Source organism: Melopsittacus undulatus, chromosome 1 (assembly GCF_012275295.1).
Source record: "Melopsittacus undulatus isolate bMelUnd1 chromosome 1, bMelUnd1.mat.Z, whole genome shotgun sequence".
NCBI classification, from domain to species: Eukaryota; Metazoa; Chordata; class Aves; order Psittaciformes; family Psittaculidae; genus Melopsittacus; species Melopsittacus undulatus.
The window spans coordinates 123,814,720-123,831,828 of record NC_047527.1 but is presented as its reverse complement, the minus strand read 5'-3'; the positions used below and the strand labels follow the sequence as shown (position 1 = coordinate 123,831,828).

At 40.2% G+C, this 17,109-nt stretch overlaps 1 protein-coding gene across 1 annotated transcript; it reads left to right on the top strand.

Annotated features, from left to right (window-relative positions):
• The first annotated feature begins 1,845 nt into the window (after nucleotides 1-1,845).
• ASNS (asparagine synthetase (glutamine-hydrolyzing)) lies at nucleotides 1,846-16,776 on the top strand. Its single transcript, XM_005152900.4, has 12 exons — nucleotides 1,846-1,903; nucleotides 2,934-3,215; nucleotides 5,170-5,407; nucleotides 6,611-6,796; nucleotides 7,055-7,156; nucleotides 9,215-9,342; nucleotides 10,116-10,242; nucleotides 12,332-12,438; nucleotides 12,783-12,883; nucleotides 14,596-14,677; nucleotides 14,945-15,100; nucleotides 16,382-16,776. Exons 2-12 carry the CDS (start codon nucleotides 2,967-2,969, stop codon nucleotides 16,589-16,591), a joined length of 1,686 nt encoding a protein of 561 aa, XP_005152957.1. The 5' UTR covers nucleotides 1,846-1,903; nucleotides 2,934-2,966; the 3' UTR covers nucleotides 16,592-16,776.
• The last annotated feature ends 333 nt before the right edge of the window (nucleotides 16,777-17,109 follow it).

Here is a 17,109-nt window from a genome sequence, read left to right as displayed (position 1 = left end):
AAAACTGAGACGTGACTGAGAAGAACAAAGCTGCGAGAGTGGAGTGTAATTACATCTAGTGCTGTCTGTAGATATTCTGAAAGACTGGATATTGAAGAATGACAATGTAAAAGGACTGTAATGGGTTACTTGGCACTAGCCTAGAAAAGGCTAGAAAAGGACAGAGATATATCTGCACTATTGTGACTACCCAACAGCAACATTACAGTGTTTAAAACAGGTTGTGTATGGTATTTCTGCCATTAGTTCCACATATAACACCATCAACTCCATTAAAATAGCATATTAAACATGCAAGACACAGTAAAATGTAACACTTATCCCCAGTTTTTAAAACTGGTAGTAAAGGGAGGATAATCATGTGGCTCCTGCCCAGTGTGTGCTAAGGATGAGGACATTACTGAGGACTTAAGAGGTTTCACTCTGCTGTGGTTGTGCTTGCCCAGCTTTACTGGGCCAACTCCTGCAAGTTGCTTCGCAACTTCCCTGCTTCAGTTTCCCCATAAAAAGATTCTTATTTTACCAAACGGTTTCTGACTTACTATCATAAAACACTATATGAGAGCTAGTTATGAACCTGGAATTGGTCATAAAATGAAAACATCCAGACAATAACTTAAGCCTATGCAGACTTGTCCAAAAATCTCTTCTCTGTGTGGAGAAAAAAAAAAAAGTAAAGAAATACTGTTTACAAAAGTTTCTGACCTCAAAAAAAAACCAAAACAGTGTCAAACCCAAAACCAAGCTAGATTAATACGATGTTAATGCTAACAATAGAATACAACCATTTCTTGTAGTTTTTCAAAATTCAGCTTGTGACATTTAGGTATGTGGAAAATAAATCACATATAAGCACAAGCACTACTCTGCGAGCAGTGACCTAGTGAGCCACAGTGTGCGCTTTCACGCGGTGCACTGCTCTGGGAGCCATACACATGGCACCTTTGCCAAGGCCAAGGCCAGTCCTGTGTTCAGGTGCAGCTGTACTCAATAGAAACCTCTTACAGCTATTCCTGATCACCACTGGGGTCTACTTCTCATTCACAGGATTCCTCTGGACATTCTTCTTTCTAAAGCCTCAAAATACCCTTTTAACAGCTTTTTACATGTCCTTTTAAAATTCTACACACAGACCACACTTACAGCTGATGGTCTGCATAACATGAAGAACTTTATGCATAGCACTGTGGTTTTACACTAAGTCCCCTAAAGCTATGCAAATTACAACTAATGGCCCTCCTTAAGCATGTGTGGAGAATGAAGGTTTATATTTAGCACTTCACAATCTAGTCTTAGTTTCATTTACTTTAGCATCCTCAAAGGTGAAAAGGCAAAACTGGCCAATAATGAAGTTCAGGCAAGCATCAATATCCCTTTTACCCAGAACATCTATTTCTCAAAGCTGATTTTTGCACAGTAAAGTCCCAGCTCCTCATTAAATGCTTCCAAAGGTGTCAGCTTTCCAAGCGCTCACTCTCCCAAACCAAAGCACCACATGCAGGTGTCAGAGCTCTTTATACAAGGTACCAATCGGGGCAGATTTACAGGGACAGGATTCCTGACGGCCGCAAACCGCGCTCCTAATCCCAGCAATGCCCAGCGGTGCACGCCTTCCCCACAAGCGGCCCGGGGGAGATGGCAGACCCTGGGATCCTCGGCCTGCGGGCCAGCTCCCTCTCTGCCGTGGGGTACATGCATGCTGCGGGCCGGCCCCACCTGGCTCCCTGACCCTCACAGCAAGGCCAGGCCGCAGCCCAGCGGGGCTGTGCATGATGAAACTTCGCGGTGGGTTTCAACAGCAGCAGGCGCCGGGGGGGAGGAGCCGACACCGCCGGGAACCGCCTCCTTCATCACCCGCCGCGGGTAGGACAGGGGCTCTTCGTGCGCCGGCGGCCGGCACGGGGTAAGGCGCTAGAATAAGCGGCAGGTTCAGGGTTGTGGGCCGCGCCACGCACGGTTGGCCGAGGGAGCCTAAGAGGGTCATGGGCCGAGCGCAGCTGCGCAGGCGGCTTTCGTGGGGAGCGGCCGCAGTGCCGGCCTTCCGCCGCTCCTCCCCGTGCCCTCGCCTCGGCGCCTTCCCCGGCGGGTGGGCGATGGGCGGGGGGCCGCGGTGTGGTGCAGCCGCCAGGGGAACGGACGGCCGCGGGGAGGGGGACACCCGTGCGCGGAGGGGGCGTCCTCCCGGGTGGTAGAGAGCCGCGGGGACCGGGGGGCACCGGGGACCCGCCACAGCTGTTGGGAAAGGACGTTGTTCCACGTGTCTTTTGCTGTCCCAGAGGTGGGCTGCCTCCAGGAACCTACAGGCCAAGTGGTGGTGCTGGGGACCTCAGCCGCATGATGCCATTCAGGTTACGGTTCGGGTTGAGAGAGCCACAAAGCCTACAGCTCCAGGGACACTGGGGCTGCAAAAGACATGCCAAGGGGAGCATGGCACTGCACCAGCATTGCTCCTTCCACAGCTTTCTCATCTGGGTTGCCCATGGTGCTGGGGAAGTCCAGTCTAAACCTACCCTCTTTCAGTTTGAAACTATTGTCCCTTGTCCTGCTGCTACAGGACTTAGTAAAAAGCCTCTCTTAGTTTTTAAGTCCTCTTTATGTGTTGAAAGGCCACAGACTGAAAGGACTGTAGCGTTACTGCTGAAATGTTGATACTTCCACAGATGATACCCAATGCCCATGATTTGTAATGAATTGTTCTATTTGTGCTGTATAAAAAAAGTCATAGGCAACCTTGGTGTGCCTAAGGGTAAACTTAAGCCTAATTTCTTGGTGGCCAAAGTTTGCTTATCACAATCTGTGCAAAGCAGGTTTGTCTTAGCGAAGTTTGCTATTTGCTTTATCGGTCCTTTTGCCATTTAAGCAGTTAATACCCTGTGTTTGTTGATTGTGTTTGCTGCATGTCAGCACTTGCTTATAATGTCTCTGTTGCACAGGTTCTCCACTTCAGGTAGATCCAAAGCCTCACCATGTGCGGTATCTGGGCCCTGTTTGGGAGTGATGAATGCCTTTCTGTCCAGTGCCTAAGTGCCATGAAGATAGCACACAGAGGTCCTGATGCATTTCGTTTTGAGAACGTCAATGGATTCACCAACTGTTGTTTTGGTTTCCACCGCCTTGCGGTTGTTGATCAGCTATATGGTATGCAGCCTATCCGGGTGAAGAAATTCCCGTACCTGTGGCTGTGTTACAATGGAGAAATATATAATTTCAAACAGGTAAATGTTGTAGGGATCAATATATTTGTATCTCCAGGTATGATGAGTTTAAAATAAAGATGTATTCTTCTTTATCTCTCAGGGAGGGAAATTACAAGCCTCTTTTCCCCCCTTCTTTCTTTATAATCATATGCTTCTAGGCTGTCTTGGTCTTCATTTCTTTTGGGTTGTTCAAGCTTTTGAGTGTTGCATTTTTATTTTGTGCATATCGATTCAGATGGAATGTGTCACTTTAATATATATATAGCATGCATGCTTAGGTATTTAAGTAAAACAGCAAGCACAAGGCAGATGTTTCCATTATGCCATCAAAGTCCTTAGGTGTCTGCAGATTTGAGAGGCTTTTAATAGTCACCTAAGTCAGTCCCTTGGGCGCAAAACAAGCAGCAACTCTGTACTAACTTCCTAAAGTACCTGAATGTCTCTTGTGGGTGTGATGCTGTAGCTGAACATCACTGTGTGCCTTAGTCCCTGTGCTGAGACATCCATGCCCCCTATGTTACTTGTAAAGGGAAGTGATTCAGATCATCCAACTTTGGTGTATAAAGCAGCTTACAGTCGTGACTGTTTCTGACTCATGCTGAAATTGAATGCTTAAAATTAATCATTAACTGAGCGTGGTAGTATCAGAAATGTAGGAATAATCTGAGATGTCTTAGTACTTATTGCAGTTTTGAAGTTGGAGGCAGGCAATGTCAGTGACATCAGTAACATCACTGGGAATTTGATTAGGCAGGAGATAATTTTTTTCCCCATCTTCAAGATGTGGGACATGTGAAATGCATTGTACCAGCAGCCTGTAATACTTGGTGTGTTTTGCATTGTTGTCTTTCTGCTGTTGAACCCTGCAAGAATTACTCTCAGTCGTGCTGCACACAAGCCTAAGAGGACTTGAATTGTGCAAAGCTCCCTTTGCCATCTGTAGGAGTTTGTTAGTTCTCATTACATAGTATATGCTCTTTATATAAGGGTATAAAGAGATTTTTCTTTCACCCTTGTGGCTGAAAACTGCCTGGGAAAGGATCTTTGGTGAAACTGGCATTTGTTGAAGGAAATTACTTAGTTATATTAATACTGACTCAATTCGGTCCAACACTTTTCCCCATAAGCAACAATTAAAACTGAAGAACTCAAAATGCAGAGCATTGGTTCTGTGGAGTTTCGTGGCTTGTTAGTGTTTTCCCCCGTCTGGTAGATCATGAAAAGACTTTAAGAGTAGCACTACGAGAACATGAAGCATATTTGGTCTGGCTTGAGTCTCACAGCTAATTTCTTCCTCCTCCACTCCATCTGCATAGGCAGAGTGAAAAGATTAGTTTGAGGAATGGAGGAAGATAAAGCAGAAGGAAATGATTTGTAAAAAAAAATAATAATCACTGAGGAATTGCAGTGACGTGACTGCATAAGTAAAACAGTTTATTTTTTAACTACTCTGCAGAGATGTTGCCTGTGTCTGTGTGTTTTGGAGCAGGGGAGGGCTTCTATAAATGTTATTATCTGAGAAGAAAGTACCACCGAGTGATTTCAGACTATAATAAATGATGTCTTTGATGGTCCTGTTTTGAGTTGGGTTTTTAGAAGCAGGGTCTACCTGTGTCTGCCATTTGTCTGTGGGAGATGGGAAGCCTAGTGCTTCTGAGGATCAGGGTCATGGGTTTGCAGTTTGACATCCTGTGATGGAAATGTATCTCTGAAAACATGCCATAATGTGAATTGCTTAAGACCACAAAGTCAATTTACATTGTCTGAGAGATGATCCTGGGTAATATTTTTAACACGGAAGTATAATTGCCTTCTTTGGCAAAAATGTTTATGCAAGTTTTGAACTGTGATTTTACAAAAGAAAAATATTTTTTCTTACTAAACAATTACATGAATGGTGTTTTTTTTAAATTAATAAGCAGTCAGTGTTTGCAAATTCTTATGTTTTCTTTATATTTTATTTTTTTTTTAGTTGCAGAAGCAGTTTGGATTTGAATATCAAACATTACTGGATGGTGAGGTTATCCTTCATCTTTACAACCGAGGAGGAATAGAACAAACAGCATCCATGCTAGATGGTGTATTTGCTTTCATCCTTCTGGACACTGCAAACAGAAAAGTGTTTCTGGCAAGAGATACCTATGGAGTCAGACCACTGTTTAAGGTGCTGACTGATGATGGATTTTTGGGTGTCTGTTCTGAGGCAAAAGGTAAGACCAGTTGTGTTTAGTGCCTAAATAATCTCAGATACTATTGTCAGAGACAAACTACTTTGTTAGGCTTTTCTTCTAAGTGTGACAAGAAAGTGAACTGTAAGTTCAGTAATAAATGAACTATATTTAGAAGTCTAAGGACTATATATTGTTAGAACAAAACCCACAGATAGTAAACTTCTAAGATGTTTAATTGTCCTTAGTATCTCTAAAATAACTTGCTTATTTAATTTTGTAATTCTTTTTGTTCTGGAATCATAGAAGTATTTAGCCCAAGATGTTTTGTTACCCCGAAGTTAAATGTAGTCTACAGAGTTAGGCTAGATTTATGCTATGATAAATTACATCAGAATTTGGTCCTGGTGTTCTGTGGTGAACTGGGAAGTAGCCCTGCAAGAGCTGCTAATCTGTAAAAGCCAGGAATTTTAAAACCCTGCTGAAATTTCCTGCAGCATTGGGTAATTTTTTTGTGACACTTTATTTGATGATGATTTTTTTTCCTTTGAAATGACAAATGTTTTTTAAAGTAATTATCTCTAGTCTTGACACTTGCGTGAACAATTCCAAACAGTGCCAAAAGGGATTTTATTGCCTAAAATGCACTTTAGCTAAAATTGACTTTAATTACTTGTGTTCTTCCTGTTTACTGTGTATCAGTTTTATTATTGGACTCTAATGTAGCTTGACTCCTCTAATAGTACTACTACATACTACAGTACAGTCTGGAACCTGTGAGTTATGAAATCGCTAAATCATTGTCAATTAAGCAGTCACTTCAGTGATGTAGTTTTATTACAACCCCCTTGTTAGCTTGACTACACCTAATTTTAAACACAAAATCAGTTGTTAATTGTCATTTGAATTCTCATAAGCTTATTACATTTTGACTTGGACATCATATCAAGAAAGTGCTGCTCCTAATTCTCACAGGGATATAAATTGCTACTTGCTGGCTTCCCATCACTGTTGTCTGCCTCAGCTTGAGATGGCTCCGATCTATGTGTGTAACGAATCAGCCATAGAATCATGCACTAGCCAGAACAGACTCCAACTCAAATGATTTTTTAATTTTTTTTAATACCAAATTTAAGATCTGGAGCAGATATTTGTGTATTGGTTTAGTAGAGATGCTGTTGTGTGAGGTGTAACTGATCAGGTGAAAACTCTGACCTTTTTTTCCCCCCCCCATTTTATCTGTAGGACTTATCAACTTGAAGCATTCATCATCCTTATGTTCTAAAGTGGAACCATTTCTGCCCGGTCATTATGAAGTGTTGGATTTAAAGCCCTCTGGCAAAGTTGCATCAGTGGAATTAGTAAAATTTCATAGCTATAAAGATGAACCGCTCCATGTTGCATGTGATACAGTGGAAACTCTGCCTTCAGGTAGTACAGCAAAGCATTTCCTGCTGCTTCTGATTTAAAAAGAAATTGAGTGGTATAAAAAAGTGCCAACTGGAAAAACCTGTATAATGTAAGGAGTTAATAATTGTTTTTGTACATGTACATCGTGTACAAAGATGAAATTGCATGCCCTCATTATCAAAGGAAAATTTAGACAAATATCTTTGTTTTCTAACAGCATGATCTATCAAAGTCTAAGTGGTGCTTCTTTGATTTCTTTTTCTTTTCTGTTCTGCATAGGCTTTGATGTTGAAACCGTGAAGAGCAACATCCGTATTCTGTTTGAAAATGCTGTTAGAAAACGTTTGATGGCTCACAGAAGGATTGGCTGTCTTCTGTCAGGTAAGTACCAAGAATCACAGTGATTCTTTATCTTGACTGTGTTTCACTCATCTCTGTTAGTTAGACAAAAGTATACTGGTTGTTCTGCTGTGATGTCCCTAAAGTGATACAAATCTTCATTTGTTTCATAGAGCAGATAACAGAGAGCTTGTTAGTTTGTAATAAAGTTTTCCAGTTTACAAATATCTTGAAAATCTTACACTTTTAAAGCATACTGTGGTGTGGGATGTTGGTTTATGGAGACATTCACTATTTTTAATTAAGATAAAAAAACTATATTGAAAAATAACCCTGTATACACTTAAATATATGAGATTCATGCTTTCAGTCAGTGTCTAAAAAGAAAATGTAATTACATTCACTTTGCATGGATTGAGCATAGAAAAAAATCTTTGACATGTTTCAGATAGCAGGAGGAAGTGAAGTTCTTGTCACCTTCTTTGATTTAGCCTCCATCCTAGACTGCCCTTGATTTACCAAATTACAGGGGACCATCTGGACCAAAACTGATTGCTACACTCTTTTTCAGGTGAGGTACAGGAAGTTGTTCACTGGCTTAGGTCATCTGTGATGTGATCTGATGGTTGAGTGTTATAGAGGTACTTTTAGAGGTAAAGCCTTTGTAGCCTTGAGAGTCACATCTTCTTTAGTTTTGTAGCACTTTGTACTTGTGGTTAGAGTTCTGAAATGCTGTTGGTCCATTCACCAGTAATTGCACTCATATGTAATGAACCCTATTACATGTGCATTTGCATGCAAGAGAATTGGCTAGGAGATACGGTTGCACCATTTCCTTACTGTGGCATCATAAAAACTAGGATGGAGGTAAATGAAATGGGAGATACATGGAGTTTAAAGATCCCAGCCTTAGTAAAAAGCCTGTTCAAACCCCAGATTTCACATATCAAATTAGAAGGCAGTCAGCAGCTCCTCAGATGCACATGCAGAATGTATTAGTAGCAAAACTAAGTGCCACTGCTGGTATAATACCAGAGTATCTCAGTGCTTCACAATTTTGGCTATGCTTGGAGCATCACAATTGGAGAAATGCTTTTGTCTCCAATCACATAGGGAGTTCTGCAACTTGCCAGAGGAAACTCAGGTTTTGATTTCCCTCATTCCCACATCCTAAGCACTCAGTTTTATTTCGTGTTCCACTTTTCTCAGACTCTGCATGTAATTTCTACATTTTATTTGCAAGGTGTCATGTCCACAGAGGGGATCAGGGTGGGAATGGATGCTTATGCACTCAGCTGAAAAAACGCATGCAGACTGTAGGAAACAGAAGAGGATTTTGTGTTATGCTTATTAGAACCGCAGGCAGGTGTGGGAGAATAGGTACTGGTTTGCTCAGTATTTCAAAGGGAAACAGCAAGTAGAACCAGTCAAGGATTAGCAGAACTACCTCATGAGAATAAGAAGGTGGAGTCTTGGAGTACATCTAGGCAGCTTGTGTATCTCTTGGGTTTGTTGTTTGTTTTCCGAACTGTTCAAATCCCTCCCCTGTTCAAGAAAGAGAAGGAGGGGAAAAAAGAATGTCACTAGTGAACCTTTCCACTTTGAAGTGATGTTTTAAAAAATAATGGCACTCAAACCTCACTTTTAAAATGATTGGGAAAGAGTAGAATCCTTACACTAAACATTAATTTACTTTATCCTCTTTCTTCAAACAGCAAACCAAAAAAATAAATCACATAGTTCTGTCAGTAGAGCATCAAATGTGTAGGTAAGGAGAGGATAGAGAAATTAATCTCATTACAGCAGAATTGAGAAGAGGCATGTTCTGCAGTGGTACAGTGTTTTCAGAATACTTTCTGTGTATCTTGAAGGATTTCCACTGATGCTTCTGACACCAAAAGTACAAACAACTGTTACTGAAGATGTTCCACTAAAGCTGTCTAATTATCTTGTTAAGCAGAGTTAAAATGCACTTGTACAAGTACCTTGGATTCGCATGGCTTAAAATTGAAGCCCACACATGAGATTCCAGTATCTAGATTCACTGTCCTCAAGGGGAGGCAGGCAAACACCTAACAAAATAATTTGATTTGTTGGCAGGGGGCTTAGATTCCAGCTTGGTTGCAGCTGTTCTTCTGAAACTTATGAAAGAAATCAACATCAGTTATTCATTACAAACCTTTGCAATTGGAATGGAAAACAGTCCTGACTTACTGGCTGCCAGAAAGGTATATTAAGTGTTGCTTTCCATTTGTTCTGAGCTGCTGAGTGCTAAACAGTGTATATTAATGGTGCTAACTTCATGCTATGGTATTAATAGTAACACTGAATATTTATGTATTACTGTGATGTAAATCAATTTGCAGTAAATCATTTAGTACAACATTGCTGCTTAGTTAAATCTTATGAGAGAAATAATTTAGCTTTACCTGTTCTCTCTTGTATTTGGAAGACTTTCATGACAGATTCTCACTGTGTTGTTACCAAAAGCATGGTACTTTGGAGTTGTCTCAATTCTGCCCCTGTGTTTTAGGGTAGATCTCAATGCTGTGGTTCCTATGCTGTGGCATTTGTATATATGTTAAATGTTTTAAGTTAATCATCAGTTTACAGAATTAAGAGCCTTGTACAAACTGTTTCCCATTTGGGTACTCTTTAGGTATGCAGGCTGTCCTGGCTTTTGAGCTGCTTTTTCTCTTTAGGACAAGTATCTGGAGTATTTAGAGCCTTTACAGACGCTGTTATGCTTTGGGCAAGCAGCTGGATGGCTGTTGCAATCATGATTGAATATTGTAATTAGGGAGACCATGTTCCTTCTGGTGAATGTACCACTGCAAGTCAGAGGCTGCTACAATATCATCTTTTCTTGGCCGACTATCCTGTGTCTTTGTGACAGAAGGGAGCTAGTGCTTTCATGCAATGTGTGTGTTTTTAAGTACAATGTATGTTTAAAAAATGTTTTAATTGAAAAGCAGTACCTTATTGTGACCTTTGCAAACAGGTGGCAGCACATATAGGGAGTGAACATCACGAAGTAATATTTAATTCTGAAGAGGGAATTCAGGCAATAGAGGACGTTATCTTCTCTTTGGAAACCTATGATATAACAACAATAAGAGCTTCAATTGGTAAGACTTATTTTTTTTTTCTTCTAACAGCAGCCTTTACTTTATATTGTCCAAATAAAATTTTGTGCAAAATGAAATAGTCATCTACTAGATCCTTTAGAAGTCACAGAATCTGTGAGCTGGAAGTCCCATATTCTGCTCACCAGTCTTGTCTGTGATGCCACACTGAGGCAAGGCTGTTAGTAATTTCAAAGTCACTGACTGTACAAAACAGTTGTCAAGAGCTGTTCCTGAAGCTTTGGGATGAAAAACAAGTTGTATGAAGGAGAAACGTTAGATCTACAGGTCTAGGTTTTCCTTGAAGAAAGTGGGAAAACATACAGGTTATCTGAGGTACTGAATGTTATGATAACAAAACAATTATGCTTAGTATAAAAATTATGAAAGGAAAGGGTAAAGTATTTCTTGTCACCCTTTAGTAACATGTTCACTCAAGCCAGGTAGACTTCTCACAGTGTATGTTTGATTCTGAGAAACTAAGGAAGTCACCAGCAGCTTCTTGGAAAGGGTCGCCAGCCTGATAGAATGAAAAAACCATCCAGTGTACCTGCTGTGCAGTGCAGGCTTTGACATTTTACCCAGTTAGTCTTGTGTCATCCTAAAGCATTGCAAAAAAATTAAGCCAAAAAAGCAACACAGTTTTGAAAACCAGGTTCCCTTTGTGGAATCTGGGACATGAAGTTATGACTTTATAATGTGAAATATTGAAAGTATTTATTTAAAAAATAAACTTTTCAGCTGTCATCTTTCTTTGTGATTGCTGCTTAGTATGAGCTAGATCCTTTTCCTTAGATCTCTAATACTTGTGTTACTAAAGCATATTGTTTGGGAAGATGCAGTGAGGAGAAGGCATTAATTCTGATTAATAAATAATTCTTGGAAAAAAAAAAAGCTTCATACAGTTCAACCCACAGTGGCAGAGAGCTAAAGAGCAACTTTTGTTGGTAGTTTTCTTATCCAAAGTGGAAAGATTTCTTCAGGACTGTGCTGGAATTAATCATGTTTAACCATGCCAAGTGCAAGGTCCTACACCTGGGTCAGAGCAATCCCAGGCACAGCTACAGGTTGGACAAAAAGGAAATTCAGAGCAGCCGTGCGGAGAAGGACTTGGGGGTGTTGGTTGATGAGAAAATGAACATGAGCCGGCTTCAGTGTGCGCTTACAGCTCAGAAAGCCAACCATATCCTGGGCTGCATCAAAAGGAGAGTGACCATCAGGTCAAAGGAGGTGATCCTGCCCCTCTACTCTGCTCTCGTGAGACCTCACTTGGAGTATTGTGTGCAGTTCTGGTGTCCTCAACATGAAAAGGACATGGAACTGTTGGAACAAGTGCAGAGGAGGACCACGAGGATGATCAGGGACTGGAGCACCTCCCATATGAAGACAGGCTGAGAAAGTTGGGGCTGTTCAGCCTGGAGAAGAGAAGGCTGCGTGGAGACCTCATAACAGTCTTCCAGTATCTGAAGGGGGCCTACAGGGATGCTGGGGAGGGACTCTTCATTAGGGACTGTAGTGGTAGGACAAGGGATAATGGGTTGAAACTTAAACAGCAGAGGTTTAGATTGGATATAAGGAAGAAATTCTTTACTGTTAGGGTGGTGAGGCACTGGAATGGGTTGCCCAGGGAGGTTGTGAATGCTCCTTCCCTGTCAGTGTTCAAGGCCAGGTTGGATGAAGCCTTGGTTGATATGGTTTAGTGTGAGGTGTCCCTGCCCATGGCAGGGGGGTTGGAACTAGATGATCTTAAGGCCCTTTCCAACCCTAACTATTCTATGATTTCTATGACTCTATGATTTCAAACTGAGTCAGAATAACACCTCTGTGTTTCCAGGATCACAGACATGGCTTTCTGATATTTTGAGGGCTAAGTGTTGGTACACAGTTTAGATGTATCTGCAGTACCTAGTGTGGCTGTTCATGGCTTTGAATAACAATGAGATGTTATTTTTACATGTTGCAGTTGTTTACCACAGAAGAAAGTAGTGTAGGAGAGAAACTTGTAAAATGCTAAATGTAAAACTGGGCTTGCTGTGTATAGCATTAAAATACAGCTACATGTATGATAACTTTATACTTTTTTGATTTTAAGGTATGTATCTTGTCTCCAAATATATACGGAAGAAAACGGATAGTGTGGTCATTTTTTCAGGAGAAGGATCAGATGAGCTGACACAAGGATATATATATTTCCATAAGGTAGATATATTCCCTATGTAGAAATCCCTTGAACTGCTTGTTCTCCCCTTCAGTGGACAAATCTCAGATTCCAAAGTGTGATGCTTGAGGGTTGTTACAGCTGTGTATTTGTTGAGACTTTCTCCTCAGGTGGCATAAAGTCCAAGTGATTTAATTTAATCACGTAAAAAAAAAACCAAACCAAACAAAAAACCCCCAAATTTTTAAAAAATCTTTGAGACTGTTCTTTCTTGTATGCAGTCTTTGCTAGTGGGTGATCACAACAACTCAAACACAGGACAGAAAGTAGTGGTTTCCTCAGTGCAGCTATCTAATGTCTGCTACATGCATATGTCTGATTACAGGCACCATCTCCTGAAGAGGCTGCAGAAGAGAGCGAGAGGCTTCTGAAGGAGCTGTACCTGTTTGATGTGCTTCGTGCAGACAGAACTACTGCAGCACATGGGTAAAACGTACTCTCTTGGATGCTGAGGACTTCTGTGATTTAAAAGCCTAAGAAGATCATAAAAGTTTTGTTGCTGTTGAGGAAAATACAACAGTTAATTGCTGACTTGCTGTTACTGTTTGAATAACTAAGTGATTCAGAATATTGTGGTGCAGGATAATTTTATTCCTACTGTCTGAGTTTAAAATAATTGAAGATGATTATTGGTCTTCAGAGTAGTAATAGCAAATGGGGTGCACCCCAGACTGTGCTTGAGCAGTGTATCTTAATATAACGCGAGTTACCACCCACTTTGGCAGAGCAGTTTGTAGTCTGAAGGAGTTTAAGCAACAGTAAACCACACACCACAAAATTAAATCCATTCTTCTGTGACTATAGGCCCCACTGTTGCCAGCTGATGCAGAAAATATCTTTTGTCTGGGATTCTACTAGTCTTCATAGAATCAGTGAATTAGAGTTAAGGAGGGAAGGCAAAGTCATATTTGACTTTGTTTTTTTCTGAGGTTTAGACAAAGAAATCTTGAATTGGATAATCAGTGTGCATATGAAGAATTAAAAGAACTTAAAGAGGAAAGTCTGTATATTGAATCTGGTAGATGACTGTAATACGTATTGTTGGGAAATGGCTGTAAATTAGAAAAAGATGGTACCTTTGACAGAGCAAATAACTTGCCTGTTGGGAAACGTGTGGTATATTGATCCTGCTACAAAATGACTTGCCCATTTTTTTATACTTTCTTACATTTCTCCTTCCTGTATAAAAGATGGACAAGCAGTAGTCCCACCATTTGCCTCATAATTTGATTTGGACTGAAAAATTTGGCCACACATCCAAGGCTGTTTAATATCTCACTCTTACTGCTTTTTGGAGAGTTGCCTTTTCTTAAGGTTTTTTTTTGGCATGGTGGGTTTTACCTGAAGTATTTGAAGCTCTTTAGCAAAGGAAAAGCTACAGAAACAATGAAATTACTAGTATGCAACATAACATCTCTATTTGACTTTGAAACTGGGCAGCTTAATGTCTCCTGAAGAAGCACACTGAGAGCGGGTCTTCCTCCTGAAGACACACTTACTGTAATTCTATCTGTTGCTTTCAGTATCATTAGAAGTCATGGTATGTGTAAGAATATAACGAAGAAGACTTTGTACATGTATAACTGCCACTGGTATAGGAGAGAAAGTGTGTAAATGCTGCAGAATCAGTAGTAAATAACTTAATCATGTCCATGTGGCTCCTTTTAGTTTGTTTCTTGAGAACACAAACAAATGTGGATTTCAAAAATGATAGAGTAAAAAGCTTTGCTTGATTCTGTGACATCTTAACAAATGCTGAGCTGCAAATCTCGGTGAGCAACTTGGTACTCTTCTGGGGGCAACAGGATTTTTTTTCTTTTCCAATGTTTTTTTTGCTTACATGGTCCAATGGTTGTTGCAAATCCTGCAGGACTGTAGTCTTTAAATTCATTGTGCTAGAAGCTACCCAGCAGATGGCATCATAAATCATTGATATCTGTATTAAATCTTAACTTAGCTTTCCAAATTGATTAATTAAATGCAGATAGTCATGAATATGCAAGTGAAATTTCTTCAAAATAAAAGCAGAAAAGCTTGTTTATATGGAGTACAGGGTATGCTTAACAGTAAAGAATTCTGTAAGTATATGGCTTGTTGGTTTAATTCAGTATCTTTTTGTGTTTATTTTCCCTGTTTAGTCTTGAACTGAGAGTCCCATTTTTGGATCACCGGTTTACTTCTTATTATTTATCTCTACCAGCAGAACTGCGAATCCCAAAGGTATGTAAAACTAGGGCTGGACCCAATGCATGCGATCTTGTGTATTCACTGGTTTGTATTCAAAGCATGACCAAATTGCTGAATTCAGTGGTTATATTCTCTACTCAAAGTTAAGTATACTTTTAATTATTTTGCTGGATTGTTGGACTGCTGAAATCCTTTTCTGACCAGACCTTCTGAAAGAAAACTATTTCTTCCGTGTTTAAAGCCAAATGTTTATACTGCCATTGGTAAGACTCACAACATTGTTTATTCTTCTGCAAACAGAATGGAATTGAAAAGTACCTTCTAAGACAGGCCTTTGAAGATTCCAACTTGCTTCCCAAAGAAATACTGTGGAGACCCAAAGAAGCTTTCAGTGATGGTATAGCATCAGTAAAGAAATCCTGGTTTTCTATTCTTCAGGACTATATTGATCAACAGGTACAACACTACTTTCTTTGTCTTTCACATTTAGGTGCATTAGATATGACTGCCAAGGGGAGCAGTTCACATGCTTAGTTGGGAGAATAAATCTGGGTATGATAGAAACTTGAGCTTTGTGGTGGAGCAGCAAGATAAACTTTAATGAGCGGTCTTCTGCCTTCTAATGGTTTTCTGGTTAAAGGCATTTGAAATCCTAGATAGAAAAAAATGTTAGAGCCTGACAGAAACGACTGTAAGGAAATGAACAGCATTTAAGCATCTGGGTTGCAAATTAGATTGTATCGACAAACAGTTTCTGGCCTGCACACAAAGCAGTTGCTTCAGCTGAAAGCACTTACATGAACTTACTCTGCTGAGTAACAACATAATGATTTTATAATGTCCTTGTTTGTTTACTTCATTTATTTTTTCCAGCCATGCCTGCCTAAGCCCTTTTGCTTTTTAAAGCCTCTGCTTGCATTGCTGACCAATGAAGGCCTACAGTATTTTGACTTTGGACAAAAGCTAATCATCTCTGATGTACAGAGGCAGTTTAATTGGCCAGAGGAAGGAATAACACCCGATTTACACCAGAGCACTGTTACACAAAAATATGTATAGTCAAGCCTGTAGATGGGTGCTTGTTGTCCTATCACCAACTGCTTATTTCCCTTTTTCTTTCTCTGTATCCAAGAAAGTAGTTGGGCCACAGTGTTGTGCTGCCTGCACTGAGCCTGCATTGGAGTACTGGGGCAAATTTATTTTGTGGCTGTGAGGAGTTGATCATGTTGGCAGTTGAAGCTGCTTTAGAAATTGCCTCAACTGGTTCAACTTTTCATCCTTCCTTTCTTAGTCAGCTTAGCATCTGCAAATGTCTTTGCCTCTTTGTCCTAGGTCTTTTGTTGCTAAGAGCTTGGTTATAAAATCGTAGTCAACAGCTCTCTGTGAGCTGAAAAAAACCTCCCAAGTAGCCACTTACATGGCAAACAGACTGTTGTTCTGGTTGATTCACAGCAAAGAGAAGGATAGGAAGGAAGTTCTTGTGAGCTTACTAACAAAGGTGAATGTAACCCAAAGAGAAATGGAAATACAGTTATGTATTCATTAAGGTCAAGAGAGATGGAGATTTATCTGTCAGAAGCCTCTGCCTCTAGAACAGTTTACTTTTTTTATTTTTTTTTTAAATGTTGGGCATTCAGTCATTGGTGAGTTCTTGTTTGTCTTTTATCTTGCAGCAAACTGACTTTTAAAAAGTTAAATGTATTTGCAGCTTAGCTGGAGTTTTGCTTCTGTCCACAGGTTGATGACCTTCTGCTGGAAAAGGCAGCGGAGAAATATCCTTTCAATCCTCCAAAAACAAAAGAAAGTTATTACTACCGGCAGATCTTTGAAAAGCACTACCCAGGGCAAAGCAACTGGCTGCCCCACTACTGGATGCCAAAATGGGTTAAAGCTACTGATCCTTCTGCTCGCACATTGAAACATTATAAGTCAGCTGCTCAAGAGTAGGCTGTTGAAACAAGCCTCCAAACAGAAGTGCTGCGAGCAATTTGCATACACTCTGCTTTAAAAACAAACAAACAATGCAAACCTAAAGCTTAAATGGTCTTTAAGATGCATTTTGACAATGCTGTTGGAAATAAGAGCTTTCTGTGGTTAGTGTACTATTAAAAATTCACTCTGCTGTACCAAAACTTTGTAATTTGTGGGAAAATACTTTATGGACAAGGAGCTACCTTATTTGGCAGCTATGTTCCTTATGTGACCTTGATGGTATTAGTTTGCCTTGCAGTTATTTAATATATGCTAATGTGAACTCTGTTTTGAGGACTTGAGTAAGAGTGAGTGGTACAAACAGCTGCAGGCCCTCTGAGCCAAGGGGAATTTGGCTATTTAGTGATTGATGTTCCTGGCTGTGGGATTTGGATAGTCTGTCTATATTACTCTATTCTGAATGTCTTTCTAAGCATTCCGGAGAACCTTGATTTGGTTTTCAAAAGGAATTTAAATACTCATAGCTATGCAGA